The 20,138-nt window shown below is 42.0% G+C and overlaps 1 protein-coding gene across 4 annotated transcripts in view; it reads right to left on the bottom strand.

Moving 5' to 3' along the window:
- Positions 1 to 1,592: 1,592 nt before the first annotated feature.
- Positions 1,593 to 20,138, bottom strand: part of rgs12a (regulator of G protein signaling 12a) — a 42,197-nt gene continuing 23,651 nt past the window's right edge. For all 4 annotated transcript variants that reach the window (XM_044021450.1, XM_044021449.1, XM_044021452.1 and 1 more), the window contains 15 exons: positions 18,925 to 18,946; positions 16,805 to 16,974; positions 15,399 to 15,491; positions 14,838 to 14,981; positions 13,404 to 13,586; positions 13,169 to 13,319; positions 12,434 to 12,531; positions 12,024 to 12,215; positions 11,610 to 11,683; positions 11,388 to 11,514; positions 10,822 to 10,918; positions 10,430 to 10,488; positions 9,841 to 9,952; positions 9,040 to 9,603; positions 1,593 to 2,835 (listed from right to left, as the gene is read on the bottom strand). In XM_044021450.1, the coding sequence (XP_043877385.1) occupies positions 2,549 to 2,835; positions 9,040 to 9,603; positions 9,841 to 9,952; positions 10,430 to 10,488; positions 10,822 to 10,918; positions 11,388 to 11,514; positions 11,610 to 11,683; positions 12,024 to 12,215; positions 12,434 to 12,531; positions 13,169 to 13,319; positions 13,404 to 13,586; positions 14,838 to 14,981; positions 15,399 to 15,491; positions 16,805 to 16,974; positions 18,925 to 18,946 (2,373 nt within the window). In that variant the 3' untranslated portion in view covers positions 1,593 to 2,548. The remainder of the gene's footprint in view (positions 2,836 to 9,039; positions 9,604 to 9,840; positions 9,953 to 10,429; positions 10,489 to 10,821; positions 10,919 to 11,387; positions 11,515 to 11,609; positions 11,684 to 12,023; positions 12,216 to 12,433; positions 12,532 to 13,168; positions 13,320 to 13,403; positions 13,587 to 14,837; positions 14,982 to 15,398; positions 15,492 to 16,804; positions 16,975 to 18,924; positions 18,947 to 20,138) is intronic.

Raw genomic sequence — 20,138 nt, 5'->3', positions numbered from 1 at the left:
CCAGAGACACAACAAACTACAACTAACAAACTTGTGACCTATTTTCAATGTGTTCATCCTGAGAAAGCACAGACTAGATCATCCAGTCAAGATGCAGGACCACCCACCCTCAGTTTCAGGGAGGAGATTTGGGATCTCACAGAAACTTGCGTGATTCAACGTGACTTCAGAATATAAACATACATGGAGGTGGACTATCCGTTAATAGCTGTTGTGTGGGTGATATTTTATGCTGAGAAATGCAAAAAAAAAAACTGTGGCTGAAGTCATCGCTGAGAAGACGGAATCAACTTGGCTTGTACAAATTACGGTTCTAAACAAAAGTATGCAACATCTGTTTCCCAGTCAACTCCGTTAACCCCTCACACTACAGGATAATTTGGCCAGATAATCTGTTCAAATCAGCCTAAAATCGGGTTTTTAGCTGTAGAAGCAGTTGTCAGTGATTCAAAGTAAAATGGTACAATTGTACATGTGCTATTTTAAAATGTGCTACGTGAATAAATTGACCTTGACGTTAAAAAACTGTAATTCAACCATATTTTCCATACCATAACCACCATTATTTTTTTATACAAAATATAATAGTTTCTAAAACGATGTCTTAGAGTTTGGGCACCCCGAAACATTTTGCAGAAATGTTAGCCCGGTTTGTGGCATTCTTGCATCTCCTGAAAGCACTGCTCTAGACAAAATGTTCAGATATCTTAATTTCAGGCAGTTTCTGTAGAAGTGTAATTGTAAATCCATTTAATTTTATTTTAACTTTTCCTAACAACAAATGATTGACAGTTGCAGCCTTTTCTGGTTTCTTAATTTCCAAAAGTCAAAAAGTCAAAGTTAACAGTCAAGAAGACCGTAATTTAACCTTACAAAGCTGATCTAATTAGCACCCTTGTGAAAACTTAATTTTAAGTACCTAATAGTAATTATACGACCTTCTGTTTTGTTTTCAGGTATGTCTGCCCTTCAAAATAAGAGTACCGGCATGTAAATTCGCAGAAGAGGTAGAATGCACTCTAGCAGGTGATTTACTAAGTTATCCTACATTTCTAAGATAAGGAAAAGTCTGGATGATTGTCGACAATCTGAAAGGAATTGTGGCTGAAATGATTATAATAGCTTTGAAATCAGGGAGATGAAAGGCCCAACCAATCTTACGAGTCTCACGTGCTGTCAGCATTCCAGCAGTGACATGTCGTGTCACGACAAATTCCCCTGTCTCATAATCTAACCTCTAATTTTCACCAGCTGTAATAATCTCTCTCTGCAGATGCTGTGCTAAAAATACAAAAAGGGAGGCTGGACGACTAAATCTCCAGATTGGGGTGGTGTGTTTCCACAGAGGAAATTGTTCAACTAAGACAACTGTACAGTTAATTATTGACATACAGTGTCTGGCTCAGCAAGCACATTTAGCAAGAACGTCAATCAAGAACAGTGAATGTCTTAACAAAGACTCTCAGTTATTAACTCCAACAAAGGAATTTTTTTTACAAGATAAGGTAAAGGTGGGGTCAGAAAGTAAGGATTCCTCCACTGTCAAAGAAAAGAAGTAATAATATGTGGTAAAGAAAATAAAAGGGCACTGGTTTTCTTGGAGTTACAGCCATGAAAGCTTTTTAATCAATATTTGGACAACCTCAAAACCACAGAAGAAGAAAGTACAGACAATAAAGGTACTGCTGTGTATCACCTCTAACACATAGGAAGAAGAAGATTTAAACAGGAAATAATTAAATATCCAAGTCAAGTGTGATTTTTTTTTTTTCCTCCCTTTTGATTCCATAAACACAGTATCGCCAAACATATAATCCAACAACTTTTGTTACCACTTTCTAACAGGGCACACTTCAATGGGCTGAGTAAAAGATCCTGGAAATAGTTTGAAAAACATTAATTTATTTTCCCATTAATTGATATTCCCCAGGTGGTGCTCAAGCACACATCCTTCTCCCCTCTGACTTTTGAAAGACATTTTCATTTTTGTATTTCATTTTTCATTGAAATAAATATGCAAGTACATTTTATGATGATAATACTAATGCCCTTTTTCTTCCTTAGATGAGAAAAAAAAGAAAACTACAATAAATACTGGAATAATTACCTGAATTAATGGTTAATCCCTTTGGCTATTATATGTTCCATAGTTCAAATCACTCGAGGCTAATTTGCATGCAATGGCTTTTCTTTTACTTTTGTTTTGCAAAATCCCTGTGTGCCTCATCTGAAAGTGGAATCAAAAACAAGTTGCGCGCTTCTTCCATGGCTGTCCTCACCCTAAAATGGCTCATGACACAATTGCTTTGTGCCTAATTATTGAACTATACCATAACAAAAACATACCACTGTCCCAAAATTACAACTAGTACTTAAAATCAACAACAAAACACCAGAAATTCATTAAAAATATACAATATCTATCACCATACTGTTGACATTTTGGAGTGGCAATTGACATCTGTCTACATGCAGCCCATCAGTTTTACTAACTCTCCTTCCACGGACAGTGCCTCAGGCTTAAAAAGTGCAGCAGTGGGGGTTCCCTTTAGACAATTGTGGCCTTGTACAGTTCTGTCTTGCAGTCGTTGCCCTCTGGTGGATTGCGGCCGTTCGGGGGCGGCTGGGTCGTCCTCATCTTGCTCTGGCACTGGCGCAGCTCAGCGACGTAGCCCTGGAAGCTCAGGCTGAGTTCAGAGTCCTCTCCCCGGGACGTTTCCAGCGTCCCCTCCTCTAGATGCACTCCCTCCACATCCATCACCTCCTGAACTGTCTGTGCAGCATCGGGTCTGTCAGCAGATGATTTGACAGCGAGAGTTGATTCTGTTCTTCCTTCTGTGTTGGAGAGAGAACAGACATTATTATGCACAGCCAGAGCGTGATTTTAAATAATAGCAAACCTGCCCTCGTCACTCCCTTTCCCAAGCTTGTATTGGAACAAGCTCTGAACAATTTGTTAGGTTAGGCTGCCATAGAAACATGACGGTGCAGGCTGGTGGCCTCCGTAAAGCAAAGCCCTTGCCTAAAGTACATGGAGGGAGGAGGGATTAGGTAACAAAATTCCTCATCTCCACTCCGATCACATACACTGGTATATGATTTTCCTCCACGTACCACAGGTGATACATGTTCCACAGTTTGAGAACCATGACACTATACCAACATACGTATGGGTGAGCGTTTACACATTAACACATTATAACCTTTTAATGTTATAACCAACTCCCAATATGATTCCCAACCTCTTCTTTCTTCACCACGCACAAAGACTGGGACAAAAAAACCACAACAACAACAGAGCTGAAGCTGCAGACACACACACACACACACACACATTTGATTGTCCACAATATCTTCTGAAATACAAGTAAGTGAACAAAAAGGACTGCAGGGCTTCATCTCAATGCATCTTTGATTCACGTTTACCCACAGGCGTCTGAGCTTCAACTTCACAAGACACTCCTTACCCACCGAATGCTTGTGTGTATGACTACATTACATTTCAGGGGATCTGATGAATGGAAACTTTGCCTCACGCCCTGTCGGAGCACATACATTTGAACTCCTCTGCATCACGTGAACGAGCGCTATGTTATAGTTGTGAAATCTGCACTGCTGTTGTCAAGACAACTCTGATGATGTAACTACCTCTGCTCGAACTTGCTGTAAGCGCTTGGCAATGCATAGGAAGGAACACGCTGATATTTAAAAGGTCCCGTGTGTAACGTTTAGTTTGTTGTTGCTTCAGAGTAAAGCCTTCTGTCTGTACATGAATGCCATGTTTCTACAGCAGCCCAAATAGACAAACCAGCCAGTGTCAGCATTTTCAACCTGAAGCTTTATACGTTGTAGTTCTCTCGCATGCTTGGGAAAGGGGAGAGTGAACGGAGATATCCCTTTGTATACATTTATTGTGTGATTGTAAAGACTGAAACTTTAACTGGAGCTCTGAGCAAAAAGACCCGAGTCACTGACCTGGTCTGACCGAAGGCCTTTCTGTATGGAGTTTGCATGTTCTACCCGTGTGCACACAGTCCAAGAACATGCAGAGGTTAATTGGTTGATTATATGTTTGTCCTCTGATGGTATAAGCTCCAGCTCCCCCCTGACCCTCATGTGGAGGATAAAGTGTGAATGAATGAATGAATACATTTGGTGTACATAACACATAACACACTGTGGATTCTAACGTTACACGCAGATGTAAATGTATTAATATAAAGCCACAGTTTTCTGTTTTTATCACTAAGTTAATGAAGCGTTTAAAAAGTCCTTAAATGTTGTCAGCAAACTTAGATTTCCCTTATGTCTTCTCCTTTGTCAGTTATCAATTAAGATTGTTCTCTAAATACAAAAACATGAAAACAGTCTCACCATCAGAAGTCACCAATTCTTACACACTGGACCTTTAACCATGACATCATCAGAAACCCCTGGCCACAACTTATTCAAGTTTAAAGATGCCATGCTGGCTCAAACATTTCTCTCTCTCTTTTCTTTTTTTTTATGAAAATGCACTTGTGGGGCTAAAAGCCGGAGTTTCCGGGTGATAAACTCTCCACTTGTCATGTGAACCCTGTGGCCCCACAGACTCTAAACACAGAGGCCCAAGTGACTCAAACACACGGACTCCTCTAACTACACAGGCTGTGATTCACTGCTGTCCACTACATGTGTAAACACATGAGTGTGTGAGCTCCAGCAGCTGACCTCGCTCACCTCACAAGCAAAGTGTAAGGTGGCCGGGAGGTCGTGCTCCCAGGGAATACGAGACGTTTTAAATGACCGCATTATATGTCGTGTCTGAAGTTGAAGGGGCGTGATAGTCGTCATGGTGACATTGGTTAAGATGCAAAATGATTCAGGCCTCATGTCAGATCTTGTGCTGCATCATCACTGATCTCCGTCACCAGGTTCTCCACAGGATGTGATGTGTGAATGTTGGTATGCAGACACGTGAAGTCATGAATTATACACCGTCTCTGCTGCATGTCATTCTTGTCCATTTAATAGTACATTAACTTTTTCAAGCTGCAGTGTGTAACTGTTTTATTCTGACTCTGGTTGGTCTTAATGAACGGAAATTATTTTGAAAAAATTGTAAGCTCCATCCTAAAAACAGGCTCTGTCAAGCAATACTATCAGACTTGTTCCATAATTTAACTTACTCAAGGTTAATTTGCAATCAGTGGCTTTTACCAAAAGTTTTGTATTTCAATATGACATATTTGCAGTCACATAAAAAGAGCAAAGGCATAAATCTATAGTTCCCTTCATTGTCATTTATGTAAAAAGCCAGGTCCTACCTACAATGGGGTCTCAGCTCTTCCTTTTACACTAATAGATTTTTCTCTACTGCATGTTTTCCCTATCCATGCTTGATGCAGCAGCAGTGGACTGGAACAGACTCAGCCAGAGACCTGCATCAAGCCCTTCTCAACACCAGATGGATGACATTGTTGACCCGGGGTCTGCGGCTGCCAGCTCTGTGAGCTGATGCAGAGGGAGGAAGACGGTAAAACAGGCCTGAGGGGGAAATTGAGCCATATGGCCGCTCAGGTGCTCCTTGCAGAAGCAGAGTCGTTACAGAGCAGTTTTTTTGTGAGATCCTGTTTATAAGATATATGTTGTGTTTACTCTGAGGTATTTTAATCCAAACTCTTTCTCTAATGCAACTAACTTCTGACAGCTGGAGGAAAAGGAAACACAGCAGTATACAAACTTTTCTATAATCTACCATCTACTATTGACATAAATGCAATTAAATACTGCCCTCCTTTATTTAGGATTTTATTAATTACTCCATGTATTGAGTTAAAACCACCTTCATGTGAATAGTGTTATATTGTGTGATGTCACCCCCTAGTGGACGTCTTAATCCCCACAGACCTGGTGCTCTCCAGACAGGGGGAAGTGATTACAGCCACATGATTGTGGTAACACTAAGCAGTGTTTTGCTTCCTCTGTCTGGACACAGACCAAAGCTAGTTTGGTTGTTAATTTTACAGTCTAATCACAGGGATTATTTACACCTAAATCTACCTGTATCGGTATCTGCATCTGTGTGTACTTATTTATACGTCACATGAGGAACAGTTGCAAAGTCGAGCACGACTCTGTTCTCGTAGTACTTTCTACTACTCTTGGTCATTATAATTACCCTTATTTAATCAGAAGTAAGTTCTGAATACAGTTCAGTGGAGGACATTGTGGAGCCACCTCAGCTATAATTATATATTCCCTTGGAACACCAGAGGGCGTCAGTCAAACAGCGATGCATAAACTGGAGACGGTCTGCAGCGAAGATGATTGACAGTAAGAAATGCTCTTGAATTATATTTAGCGTGACTTGTTTGGACTAGAATGATCCTCATTCAGTGGGTGTTTCTCTGCAAAAGCACGTGTGTCTCTCCACAAAAAAAACCCCAAAACATAAAAACTTCATAAAGTCATTAAAAAGCGGCGACATGGGGGCGTAACTCACAGATTCAGTGAAACCGTGTTTAAATTTGGCTCTGTTGAATCATCGCTGTTCCTATTTTTGCTGGTAAGTCAGAGAAGGAGAGATATGCAGAGAAATAGGCTGAACAAATGATGAAAACCAGTAGTGACAGTTTCTATCTGTAGCTCAGTTAACTCATGGATAAGGTTACCATGGCGCCCAGTGGTGGGAAGAATCAGGCTCATGCACTTAGCAACGAGAAAAAAGATGTGAGCCTGTAAAGGAGCTGAAAGATCGGGTGTTTCTTTCTCATCATCTTGTGCACAATCACCTTTCAGTAAAAGCCAGTTAGCAACACAAGGCAGTAAGGTCAGAGTGAACAAGGATGCCACTTTGATTAAGTGCTTTGAAGTGTAAGGCACTCATCAAAAGAGCAGAATCTGTTGTTGGGAAACATGTTCAGCCTTATTATCTTCTTTGTTTCTTATGTTTGTGTTGCAAAAGAAGCCTCCTGGGGTTTCCTTTAAAGGAAGAATCAAAACATGTCTCTAATTGGACGTCTGAACACAGACATAAACATGCACACATGGCACAACAAGGAATTCTGACTGTGCCACATCAACTGTGGAAGAACCCATCACCATTAGCCATCAATACCCGTCAATCGTTTAAAACACAATGAGGGAGAGGATATATAGCAGTTCTGGAAGACTGGAAACAGAAAATGAAATCCATCTGCAGATGATCGTGCACTGCACACTGAGAGAACCAGCGCTCCGGCAAGCTATGAAAACAAGTTTAAACGGAAGACACTTTCAAAAGATCCACAATGAATCCAAACTGAAGCTACACACAACAGATCAGTGATCTCCCCCATAAGACACACAGACAAAGCACCAAGCAGGTACACCAAGCAATGCTTAACAAGACCATGACAAACAAGTCACACTGAGCAATCAGGAAATACACAGCTAGAAACGGCAGCCTGAAATAAGCACAAACACACACACACACACACACACAAGTACACAAAGGAGTGGGAGCTGACAAGAGTAAGAAGCCACAAGACGAAATGAGACTGAGCTAAAGGAGGATGGGAAGAAGCATGCGGAGGAGGAGAGGATGAGAAGAATGGATGGATGGATGGATGGATGCTGAGCTCACAAACATGTAAAAAGACAGACGAGAGTGATTTCCAGTTCTAACATTTATTAGATCTACTCAATCACAGGTACAGAGTTTATTGGCAGTGATTATCTCCGACAGGAATCTAGAGCGGGAGTGAAGGACCCAGATAAAGGATGACAGGCAATTCAACAATGTCACTGGAAGCACCTGTCCGTCATTGACTCATTATTCCCCATCACTGCTTGAATGGCAGCAGCACTTGTTGACACCATTTAATGACTCAGCGGTTGTAGTGAGTTGCATAAGGACAAAAAAAAAAAGAAGAAGCTTTTTGACACTGACATTGTTGAATTGCTCTCAACTAGAGAAGGTGGGATGAAGAAGAATACAGCAGTTGTTTGGTCATGATTGTTTAGCATTCACAGGTCCAACACCGTAGAAGCCGTACTGCTGCTGATCTCATCACTTTCAAATCTGATCCTCAGTCCAACATTCACTGACTACAATACTGTCAAATATTGAACATTAATCGGTATGCACTATGCATATACAGTATATCATTAATATTCTTAAGCTCAGCAGTCAGTACAACAATATCCTCATACACCCACACCTACAAAATAAAAGTCTTTATTTCACTGGAGTAATTCCAGTCATATGGTGAACCCAACTATTTGTGGTGTAGGAAGTTACACTAAAATGTAAATGTTACTCACTGAAGGAAATATACACATCACTATTTACATTCAGATCGGAGTGTAATTGCGATTGATCACACACACACACACACACATGCTTTGCTTTGACCCCGTTCAGACCTGGTATTATCAAATCTGTCCTGGAAGTGTCCTCAGATTTGGTCACAGGAACCACATTCAGAGGTTGTTTGAGTTTGCATGTGACCACATTCCTCCCGGGCACGCAGGAAAACAATCCTTCCCCTGGAATGCGTTAGGCGCTGCCTCCTCAGCTGACGCTTTTGTAATGGTTCAAACCTATTTCAATTTACAGCAGGATGAATTGCGCTTTAATTAACTAAAGCTCCTCTTTTTAATAATTTACTTCTTGCAAACAGACATGACGTCAGCGTGCATTTGAATAAAAGGAAAGAACGCCAGTTCTGACCTTATATATATGGCCGCAGGAGATGACTCCTGGATGTATTTTAATGGCAGGTGTTAAGAGGCGTTGCTTAACGCTCTCCACATGCAACTGGATCTCTGACCTCTCTGATCTCTCTGTTAATACCAAGTCTGAACAAGGCCTATGTTTAAAAGACTGGCAAACTGAGAAAGAGTTTATATCAATTTGTCATTAAAGTGCATCAGGGTCAGTGTAGCGGGAGTTTGATCGGGAGGGTAGACGGGTTTAGACTGTCGTTTGGAGAGTGCACACATGCACGTATGACACACACACACACACACACACACAAACACACAGAGCACTAGTTTATTACACTGTAGAAATACCTGAACTGGACTTTCCCTCTTCACCTGCGTCTTGAGACGGGGAGCAGGGCGGTGGCGGAGTGAAGTTGGCTTCTGGCAGACTGCTGTCGAAGGATGGCATGGGCGATGGTGACGAGGGCAGCAATGTGCTGTTGGGGCTGTTGATGTCGCCCTCACCCACAAGTGTCAGGTCGGCGTGGGTGTCCTCCTCCACAGTGCGGAGGCTTGAGCGGGTGTCTGTGGGGCGGGAGATGGGGGACAGGTGGGTGCCAAAACTTGGGTGACGGGGAGGGGGCAGCAGGCACCGCCTAGTCCCAGAGTGTCCATTAGCATTGGAGCTGAGGGATGAGTCCAAGCTCTCCGAACGAAGGCTGGAGGTGAGGGCGCCCCGTGAGGAGACACCGTTCTCTCTGCTCTGTTTTAGACAATCAGGAGTTGAGCATGCCAAGTCAGAGGAGATGGAGCAGGAGGTGGTGGGTGGAGTCAGACGCAGGAAGTCAGGAAGCACCAGGTCTTCTTTGCTCAGGAGTCCACGCTGGTCATTGGCTCGGGTGCTCTGCGCCCGGCTCAGCAGCTCAAAGAATTCTGCAAAAACACATCAAGAAAACAGTCTCTCACTTGAACTTTCCAAACATGGGAATGCCTTAGAGAAAAGGATTAATTGGGTTTAACATGCAGCGTAGCAGCCTCACACCTGGCAGAGAAAACAACCCTCAAGAGATGCCAAAGATATCAGTTAGTCCTGAGGCGAAGCAAAGCTAAGAAATCCACCACAAGTAAAACAAAAACAGAATGAGAGAAGGAAGGAAAAGGGGGATTTACCTTCAGCTTCATCTATATTAATCTTTTTCTGTTTTCTTTTTTCCCCTGGGAGTGCTGAGTCTGGTCCACTTGCTCTCACAGAAAAGTCCTTTGGTGTTGACCTCTCATCTCCCTGCAGATGCAACAATAACAATGCACTCTGTTAGGGGATGGAGGGATGGGGGGTGGAGGGTGGTGGGTCATAGGGGGGAAGGGCTAAGCAAGAGCTGCCAAGCACTCTACTGAGCCGATCGCCAGATTCACTGAGACCGCTATATAAAGAGGAGACTGGTCCATCTTCTGGTTCTGTGTCTTTACTGACCTGGTCAGCATCTATGAGCTGCCTACATATGGTGTGGTGCAATACCTCAAGCACGGAAAATATGAGTGAGCAAGTCAGCCACAGGCAGTGTTAGGTCAAAGAATACAACAAAACAGGAAATACACACCAACTACTTGCTTAGCATTGGCTACGTGTTAATCAAGATTAATTCGGGTCACATTTAAATGATCATGAATGTTGCAGAAGCAGCGGAGCAATAGAAAAGGGACCAAAACACCACACATGGACTTCTGAGCACAGAGCCGAACGAGATTTTAAGACACTTACTGTTGCAGAGAGACTCCTCGTAGATGGGTGGATTTTTAGGGAGGAAGACTTGGGTTTGTCTATTTGAGAGGAAGTATAGACACAACAAAATGCATCAGGGACGTTCTCCTTGAGATTTAAGGGAGGTTAAATTATGTGATAGTTTCTCTCTTTTTCAAGTATTGTTTCATTGTGTGCGGGTGTGTATGCACACATACACACATACTTTTTACGCCTTCAATTTGAGGTGTTATATTTCATTATTTTTGGAACCACAATGGTTTTGTAATCAACAGTTTAAACATTTTATCTTCTATATAATTATGTGAAATTGTATATTTAAGAGGAGGCTTCAATAATAACTTGTCATAAACGGTGTTAATATTGATTTACAGTGTGTGAGAAGTTTTTACCTTTCCCCGAAGTCGGGTCTGCTCGCTCCAGCACAACTCTCAGGCCGTCCAGAGTGGATATGGGTGCACCCAGATCCAAAGGCTCAGTTTCTCCGCTCTAATCAAAACATAATTAAACATTAGCACGTTAGCATCCCCACCTGTTTTTAACAAGTGTGTGTAATTTAGTGCATGTTAACCATATGGTTGCTGTCTGAGGGCATGGGCATTTGCTTCATTTATAAAGTGTCTTTCAGCTCTGGTCTACTGTATAATACAGTTATAAAGCCTGGAAACCCACAAGACTAAAATAAATCATCTGGCAGTGGTTAAGGGGAGGAGTAAAGAGTCGGCATGTTTGAGGAGTGTCGTCATTCTTAATTATAGCCCTGCCTCTCCATCTTCAGAGCCCGGGCTGAGTCAGAGAGCTAACCACCGTGTAGAGATGGAAAAGGATGCGGTCGCTTCCCTCCCCTAACCATGATCCTCCACCCTGTGCCACTGTCACACACTGCAGATGCAGCTCTCTGGACACACAGGGGCTTCAAACACATTAAAGCATTGTCGCTAACGCGGGGGTGACTTACTATTTTGGCCACAAGATCACTGAGGTGGAGGCCATATTTAGCCACCACAGGACGTAGGACTTCAGTGACTGGTTTAGTAGGTTTGGCTTTCAGGCCCACGGAGCGGTTAATGGGTACCAGGTCCAATCTAAGAGCAGATAATGAGCGTGAGGAAATGGCATTGAAAATTTGTATTTTGAAGAAATTGAACAGATCTGGTCACAGTCTGATTGTTTCTTATACCTAAACAAGGTCCTCTTCTCCACTCTCAGGTCTCGTGAGCTGAGGGTCATACAGTCTTGGTCCAACACCAAAGGCTAAAAGAAATATGGATACAATTACACATGAGCAACACATCAATCTGCAGGAATAAACCCAGAAAACATCATTCTACAGCACATTTATACAAGAACAAGTAGTAATTTGCTCAATTCACTTCAGATTTTTTTGGTTAAGCTCTCACAATGGCTTCTGACAAAACATGTTTTTTAACTGGTAAGAGAAGTCATACTGAATTTATCAATGTTTGAATTGTAATAAACAGAGAGCTGGGCCAATACATTCACGAAGCGCTCACGGCGCTGTTCTGATTCCCGATCTATTCACAACAGATGTTTAAGCATTCATCAGTAGGTTTATTGGAAATGCTTCCCTCACCTTCTCCCCTCCCACCAGGAAGAGGTCGACAGCAGCAATGTTGACGCTAATGTTCTGACAGAGATCCTGGAGGACTTCCCTAATGGAGGCACCAGGTCGAAGGCTGATAGAAGAGCAGGAACCATCAGGCAGAATCACGCTGCAAAGTTTAGGGGAGCGCTCCCACGCACCGACTGAGTGGCGATTATCCGACTAGGGAAAGAAGGTTAAACAAAAGTATTTCAAAGGTTTGTCAAAAGAGGAAAGGAAATGTTGACTCAATCGCAGCTGAAGATTACGTTTTTCCTAACTCTGATTTATTCTGTAAACAAAAAATGAGTGGGTTGACACTTAAAAAAAGAATATCCAGCCTATTAGGACAACAGCAACTGGGCTGTGTTGCCATGGTGATCTGTCAAAAGGAATTTTACCTCAATCTTGCCAGCAGAGCAGGAAGTGGCCATCTCCAGACTGGTACCGGACGACAAGGAGCCCTGTGACTCCCTCCGCCCATTACTGCCCCAGTAGTCTGCACAAAATACCAAAACAGTGGATGAGATAATACAGAGAAGACCTTATTCTCATTTAATGACACTTGTATGTAGTATTAACATTGTATTATACTGAAGAATAATTAAGAACAATGTTTCTGATTTATTATCGTTTGTCATATTGACCATATTGTGATGTATTATGACCTTTAAAGCACTGGCTCTCAGTGGATCATTTCACCTTTGGGGCCACACGTATGTTCTTGCCTGTGTACCATGTGTGATAGACTTAAATCAAAGCAGGGCAGCTGGTTTTCAACAAGCCTCCCCGGAATATAGCAAGCGAGTAAAATTGAGCCGATATGAAATGATAGCATCGTTCTGATAACGGATCACTGGGTCAGAAAAATCAGAAAAAGATGAATGATAAATACTTCATTAAGCACAGGAGTGTAAAGACGGACGTCATATGGCCAGAATGTGAAATATGGGTACTGTGTGAGCTGTGGGGACATAATTTAAGATAAAAGAAATACAAAAGCACAATAGATTTTGTAATTTTGACTGAATCGGACCGAGTATGACACGAGATGACAGCTAATGACAGCTGTAGAGCTGGCTGTGCTTTCAAAACTTTGGATGACACCATGGGGATAGTAGTAATCTATTTCTCACCGAGGTTAATGTCTCCTATTTCCTTCTTTTTCGGACCCTTTCCAAAGCTCCTGTTGCGCGACCACGAGAAGAAAATCCCGCGTTTCTTGTCGGCACTTTCATCTCTGCTGTCTTCATTCACCGACCTCCCTGACCTCTGCTTTCTGGCCTCCTGTTTGGGTGACAGACAAACTGATGATCACCTAAATATTACATAACACCAATCCGTTTAAAGCAGCCAGGTCTGTAGTGGCACCTTTTTCGGGGTGGAAATGGTGGAGCGGTCAGAGCTGGCACTATGTTTGGATGGTGCAGGACTACAGGGGATCTGGTAGGGGTCCGGCAATGGCTGACCTTCCACCTCAGCACGCACACACTCCTGGTAAAGTGAGGACTTAAGGAATCGCGAGTAGCTGTCAAACTTCATCAGGTTGAAGATCTGAAGGTGTGGAGAAAGACAGAGGACATTTAAGACCAAAAAAACAGTGCTGATGAACACAGACCACATTCAAACATGGATGTTGTCGTCAAGCTGCAAAACGCTAAACCCTAACCCATGTGGCAGCATTATTTACAAAACTGACACCATGTGCAATTAAAGAAGACCTCAAACTAGCAACTGACACTATTAAACCCTTGGATAAATTGAGAAAAAAGTAGAATTCCTTTTCCCATAGACTTCCATTTAAATGCAACTCTTTTTTCTTTTTTTGTCCAGAAAAATCCTGGTGGCTATCTATGACTTCATCATACCTCCTGGGCTTCACCTTGCAAATCTGAAGACTATTTCCATTTCTTCAATACTGTCTATCATGATGACTCATGAGAAAAAGAACAGTTCTTAAGTAGAAAAAATATAGAGGGGTTCAAAAATTAGAAGACAAAGAAATGATATGTGTTAACATTTGTTGATGTTATGACAGGTGTCATGTCATCACGCTCATGTGAGAAAATATACAGATCTTTGACTGCATGTCTATGTGTCAGTGTGTACAGTATGCTCTAGATTCTCAGTGGGTGTATGCCAGTTTGTGTTTATCTCTCTGGTAAAGCCTCAGAGCCCTTTCGTAAACAAACCCAGATGGCCACCAAAACGCCCCATATGCTTGTGCAAAGTGACTAAAGGCTATGAGATGAGAGTACAACCCCACATTACAGAAAGTCTCCTGACAATAATAGCTATAATAGCAGTTTTTGCATGGAACAGCTCAACGGTTAAATAAAAAGTCAATTAACAAAGGGAAGAATTGGATTGACTGTGGAAACACTGCATTATTGATCAAACAACACATTGTAGTATCTCAGACTACATATTGACATTATCATTTTAAATGGTACTTATTTGCTATTTTTAAAATGTTCTGTATATTTTCTGTTAAAATGTTCTGCATCCAGATATGAGTTTTACTTCAGCTTCAAAAGTAATCAGCGTCCATAATAATGCACTTAAAAATGTATTTAACGTGACCATTTGGGTGCATGTGCATGCCAGTGAAGTGTAAACAGGAAGTTGAGTCTCTCTTCTGCAGTTGCTTGCTCAGCTTCAGAGAGTATTAGTAACAAGAATGGCGAAACATAAGGACAAGGTTTCTCTTATGAGCCTGTTGAACTGAGGCAGCAGCGTTTTAAACGCATTCACTTGGGGGCTCAAAAGATGCTGGGCTAACGTGGAAGTAGTAACTGATTGTACCTGTAGCTGCTGGGTCTTGAACATGTCGGGACGTGGCGAGGTGAGGACGTCGTCAGCCAGCTGGGCTTGGCTGTCGATATTGATCGGCATGGTGGCCTTGCTGGACAGAAAGCTGTTGTAGATCTCTCCTGCTCTCTGAGAAAGCTGCAGAAGAGAAAGGGGTTGATGATGCAGAAAATTATATTGCCATGTTTTGTCTATTACTATCTTTTTTTGTTGAATTCATTGGGCATAAACATCGTCTTCTGGCATGGATTGACCCAAATACTGGCATCATTCCTGTGCAATAATATAGCACCGGGTTCAGAAGCCAAATGAAAACTATGATGGAGCGGGGATTAGCAATAGGATTGGATAAAAACATATTTATTTCACCAAAAAATAACGTAACTTTCCATCTATTATTTCTTTCCGTATTCCTTCAGGTAAGTTTGTGTACTAAATAGGAAACCATCATTGTCAAGACAACTGTATTTAAACCATTATACATATTAGGTTTGAGACAATATCAACATCTTGACTCCTGCGTAGAAAGCATGTAACTACACACCATGCACTTACCTGCTTTTTATCAGTTGCAGGGACCTGACTGAAGAATTCACAGGCCTGCCAGAACAAGATATTCTCCTCACTGAATTCTTTCTTGAGGAATTCCTGTTGAAACAAAAAGTAAAAAAAAAAAACTTTCTTTTAGTCTCTCAAATCACTTTATTACCTTCCCTGTGCTGTTACTGTTGTTAAGACCACTAATGAGAACAGACATTGTTCATGTGTTCCATGCTGTGGCCAAAAGTGGTGTGAGAGTAGGCGCAGGAAGGTGTGGGCAAGTGTGGCTCCGATCAACGCTGAGGGAAGGTGTGGAAGGATTCTGATTCTGGGACGCCACAACTTTAATGTTGGGCAATCTGAGCGTGTTGTGGGCTAAATTCAACACACATCTTTTATGTGGGAGCTACGGTGAGATGACTGGGCTCACTAAGCTACACACAGAACTCGCTATGCTTCTGAGTCGCTTCCAAACGTACACAAAAATGGTGCTTGTTTAAAAATCCACTGTGTTGTTAGACATGACTAAACGTGCATGTTTGGCAAATGGTAACAACAAAAACAGTTATACAATGCAATTACTGGAGGGAAATCAATTGAGGAATTCTCAATTGATTAGGGGCGATGGGCTAACATCACAAAGCACTTGTGGTCGCATTAATTAGTGTGCTGTTAATTGCAGGCAAAGTGGCATAATGTAAGATCATTTCAGGCCTAGTATTAACATCTGTCCTCACATGTGAATAGCATTAAGCACGACTGTTCACACCAGGCATTAAAACGCATCCTGGGTGCATCTCCAGGTTTCCTCGCACAAGACTGAAATATGCACCAATATTACATCTGTTCATGATGTGCGGATGTGTCAGCTGTCAGCGTGTTTGCGTGTGTGTCTGTACGGGTGACACGGAGACAAAGCAATCCAATAGAAGCTTGAGGCAATTTAAGTTCTATGGTTTTAAGCAGTAGACAAAGTTTTGTGATAATCAGTGTTGGTATTGTGGCTGTGGTTACAAATACTTTAACATGTGAGCACCGATTGAAGTAAAAAATACTGTGAAACTACAGTTGGTCCGCTGAGGAGGTCGTCTCTAATGTGTCTCAGTAACAGACTGCATTCACACGTGCTCAGGAATGTGGACTCATGCATCCTCAAAACCTCTTTCAATGTGGATATTGGATCTAAGGATGCATTCAGACCTAGACTTAGCACGATCTGCACTTCATCTGACCACTCAGGACAGACGGGATCTATAAGAAAAATAAAAAAACCACAGAGACCATTTTCCTTTGTCAAGCTGGTTGTGCTTCCAATATCATTGATTTTCCTTTCCTATTTGCAACAAAATCTCCAATCTGACCCACTCTGTTTTACTCTGAATGCTAAAGCAACAGAACCTGAACACATTCAATCAACTTACGGAGAAGTAGCGCACACCCACGGGATCCTGGAGGAGACGTTCGAAGCAGGCAGCCCAGCTGGCCACACGCTGATCTGAAACCCCTCGATGGCGGCCCACTCCTGGAAGACTGCCATTACTGTTCAGGCTGCTCTGGCTACAGCATCCCTGCAACTGAACTCCACTATAATCTGCAAGAGGGGGAAGAAGAACTTGAGTGTCAATAGGGTCATTCCAGCCAGAGGAAGTATAACAACCACCAGCCTGTTTGTCCTCTTGTACCTTTTAATCATATTTCTGTGACTTTTTTCTGTAACTTAGCTTCTTCATTTATCTAAACTATGTACTCAGAGATGCTGTAATTAAGCTCTAATAAAGTCCACTGTTAAATCCCATCTTCAAAAATATAAAAACCATTGCTAATTTTACTCAAATTCACTATAATCTTTTCCACTACCAAACATTTGCTTAATTTCAAGACATGTGATACGTAGAGATCTACTGATGTGAGTTTTTCTATGGTCAATGCTGACCAATACTACTGTATAAATACATGAAACAGTTCTTTTTGCTATTTCATGCAAACATTTGTAGACTTTACACCTTTTGGGACAGCTAATTATATATTATAATGAACGGCCTTAATCCCTTAATCGGTCTACATCTAGTCATGTAGCATTAGAGTGCACAGGGATAATACATTTCCTCCGAAAAGCAAAAAACAGCCGATGCCACTTAGGTGATAAGAGAGGGGCAAAGAGGCAGCAGAACAAAGAAGGAGACGTGCAAAAGAATCAGAGGGGACACAGCTGATTGAAGGGAGAGTGGGAGGGAGATGGGGGTGAGAATCAAGGAGCTAGTGGTCAGCTGAAGACCCATGGCCTTTTACGTGATACCTGCTATCATGGCGGCAGATGGCCACTTTAGGGCTGCAGGCCCAACCAAGCAAAGGGAGCATAAACAAAACAAAAGGATCACAATAGAACTGGTTACAGATAAATGGTGGCTGTGACGTTCTGTGGAGAGGGGAACAGTTGCCATGGACAACTGGCGTTGACGGACTTTATCTCTGCAGCGTAGAGCCGAAATGTTAGCTTGGTGAAGTCAAGCAGTTGACGACGTTTAACTGCAACAATTAATCGATTATTATACGCTCACTAAATAGATTTTTTCATCTACTTATATGGACCGAAGAAACCAGAAAATACTCCAAATAAGACGCTGACAGCATGTTTAAATTATTGGGAAAACGCTCACACCGATTAGTTAAATGGTTAATTAAATAGTTGCTGATTCATTTAGTAATCGATTAATAATTGTTTCAAAGTTGCAGCCCTAGAACTAGAAAATAATTGACCGATCAAGCATTTTTTTCCGTACTCGTTCCAAAATGTGCAGTTTTGGGCTCCCAAAATGCTAGAAAGCTTATACTATAAATAACATATTGTGAGAATTTAACAATATATATGTTTTTTCAACAATGGGAATTCAAATGAAGGCGTTTCTTTCTACACTTTGCAGACAGGACATTTGAATGTGCTTGTATTAATTTATTAGGAACCCTAAATTTGAGATCTTTGAGATGTTCACCATATTTGTGTGAGGCTCAGTTAATGAAATAGCTTTAGAAAACAAACAGCCTTGCATATTTGATCCACATTTTCAGTGTAAAAAAACACGGCAAAGCTCCACACCGCAGTCTTGGTCAGGCTGTTAGTAAATGTTATTAAATCTGCTATGAAAGGGCGGACCAGACAGCATGCTCGCTAGCACAGACTGAGACCCAAAACGCGCTCAACAAGCATCCTTTGTTAATGAGGCATGCTGCCTGCAGTGAATACATCATCCCCACTAAAAGTCTTTTTATTAGAGCATTTTTATGGAGCAACAACTAAGTCCTCTGTTGTGGGTACAGCAGAAAATGAGGAATAAAACTGCAGACGGGGGGAAATGGACACAGCATTATGAGCTAGACAAGTGTTTAAAAGTTTAAATGTGTTAGTAAAAAAGGAAAGATTAGGAAAACCTTTGGACTTCAAGTCCAGAGCATGAAACTTGACTTCTCCTGATTCCAATACCAAAGGCTCCTGTTTTTTTTTCTAAAGAAGAGTGTTTGAAAGTACTAAAGGAATTGTACTCACCGCCATCTGAAGAAGCAGCAGACTGAAAGAAAACAAAGAGAGACATGAGTGAGACGCTGCTCTCATGACCTCTTGCAGTGAGACAAGAGATTTGAGACCGCGCTGATAGCAGAGTCTCTGCAGACATTTGACCAACAGCTCCGAGGTGTGTGTCTTTGTGGCTTTGAATGTGGGTCTCTGTGTGTGTGTGTGTGTGTGTGTGTGAGCACTTTGAGGAAACATTCATTTGTATGTGGGTGGACCCCTGGTTGTTACCACACAGCTGTTCACACCTCCACAACAGGACCCACCCCTCATTTTATATTATCCTCACACACACTGAGAGCCCTGAGTGTGTGCATTCCTGCTAAGTGAAGACACAAAAAGATCAGAGCTCATCAGGGCCGAGCTACTTGAGAGGCCATCACTGGCCGTAATGGCCCTTCTTTTCACTTGCTAATTCCGGGGGTGGGAACTTCATGCGTTCATGCAGACGTTCCCGAATAACAGGCAAGCAGTGAAAGCAAACTTAGTGTGCGTGGACATTTCACGGTGACAACTTTCCATAATTGGGTGTAATTATAGCTTAATAAAGAAGCTCAATAAAACACCACACATGGCTGATCTCATGATGGCTCGGCAAACAATTACTTACGATTCAGCTGGCAATCACTGCTTCTGCACTGGGCTTCTGTAAAGCCTGTTAGCAAAATTTGGGTTAGGCCGATAAAGAGAGATTTAATGCCCCAACTGTGATGCGCTTATCATAAATACAGTTCATTTAAAAGCTCTGGAGGATATGAAAGCACTTCTTGGGGTTTGGGCCAAGAACACTACAAATCTGTGCGTTGGAGGATGCATCTGAAAAGGGGAGACTATTTCCAGAGAAGTGTTTTCTGAGCTGCCACTTGAAGGTGTGAATACTCAAGGCTGATGATAATACATCTAAAAAGGCTCCTACTGCCAGACAATGAGCCATGGTGTGAGCAGTACATACAGGTTGTGCTTTATTGCATGATAAAGGATAGCAGGGCTGCAATATCATAACACAAAGGACTGACGCTCAGGCCCCATTGAGACCTGGTATTAACCTCCATCCTCATTGATCCAATTGCGCGGTGACAAAAAACAAAAAGAAACCAAGACTAAACTTGCACCGATTAGAAATGCAAAGAAATAGCACAATATATATGAAAAAAATGAATTAAATTTAGAATATACTGGACACATGTTTT

This window comes from Solea senegalensis, linkage group LG3 (genome assembly GCF_019176455.1).
Source record: "Solea senegalensis isolate Sse05_10M linkage group LG3, IFAPA_SoseM_1, whole genome shotgun sequence".
In the NCBI taxonomy this organism is placed as follows: domain Eukaryota; kingdom Metazoa; phylum Chordata; class Actinopteri; order Pleuronectiformes; family Soleidae; genus Solea; species Solea senegalensis.
The sequence above is the reverse complement of the archived record's forward strand: the minus strand, read 5'-3'. Positions and strand labels throughout refer to the sequence as shown.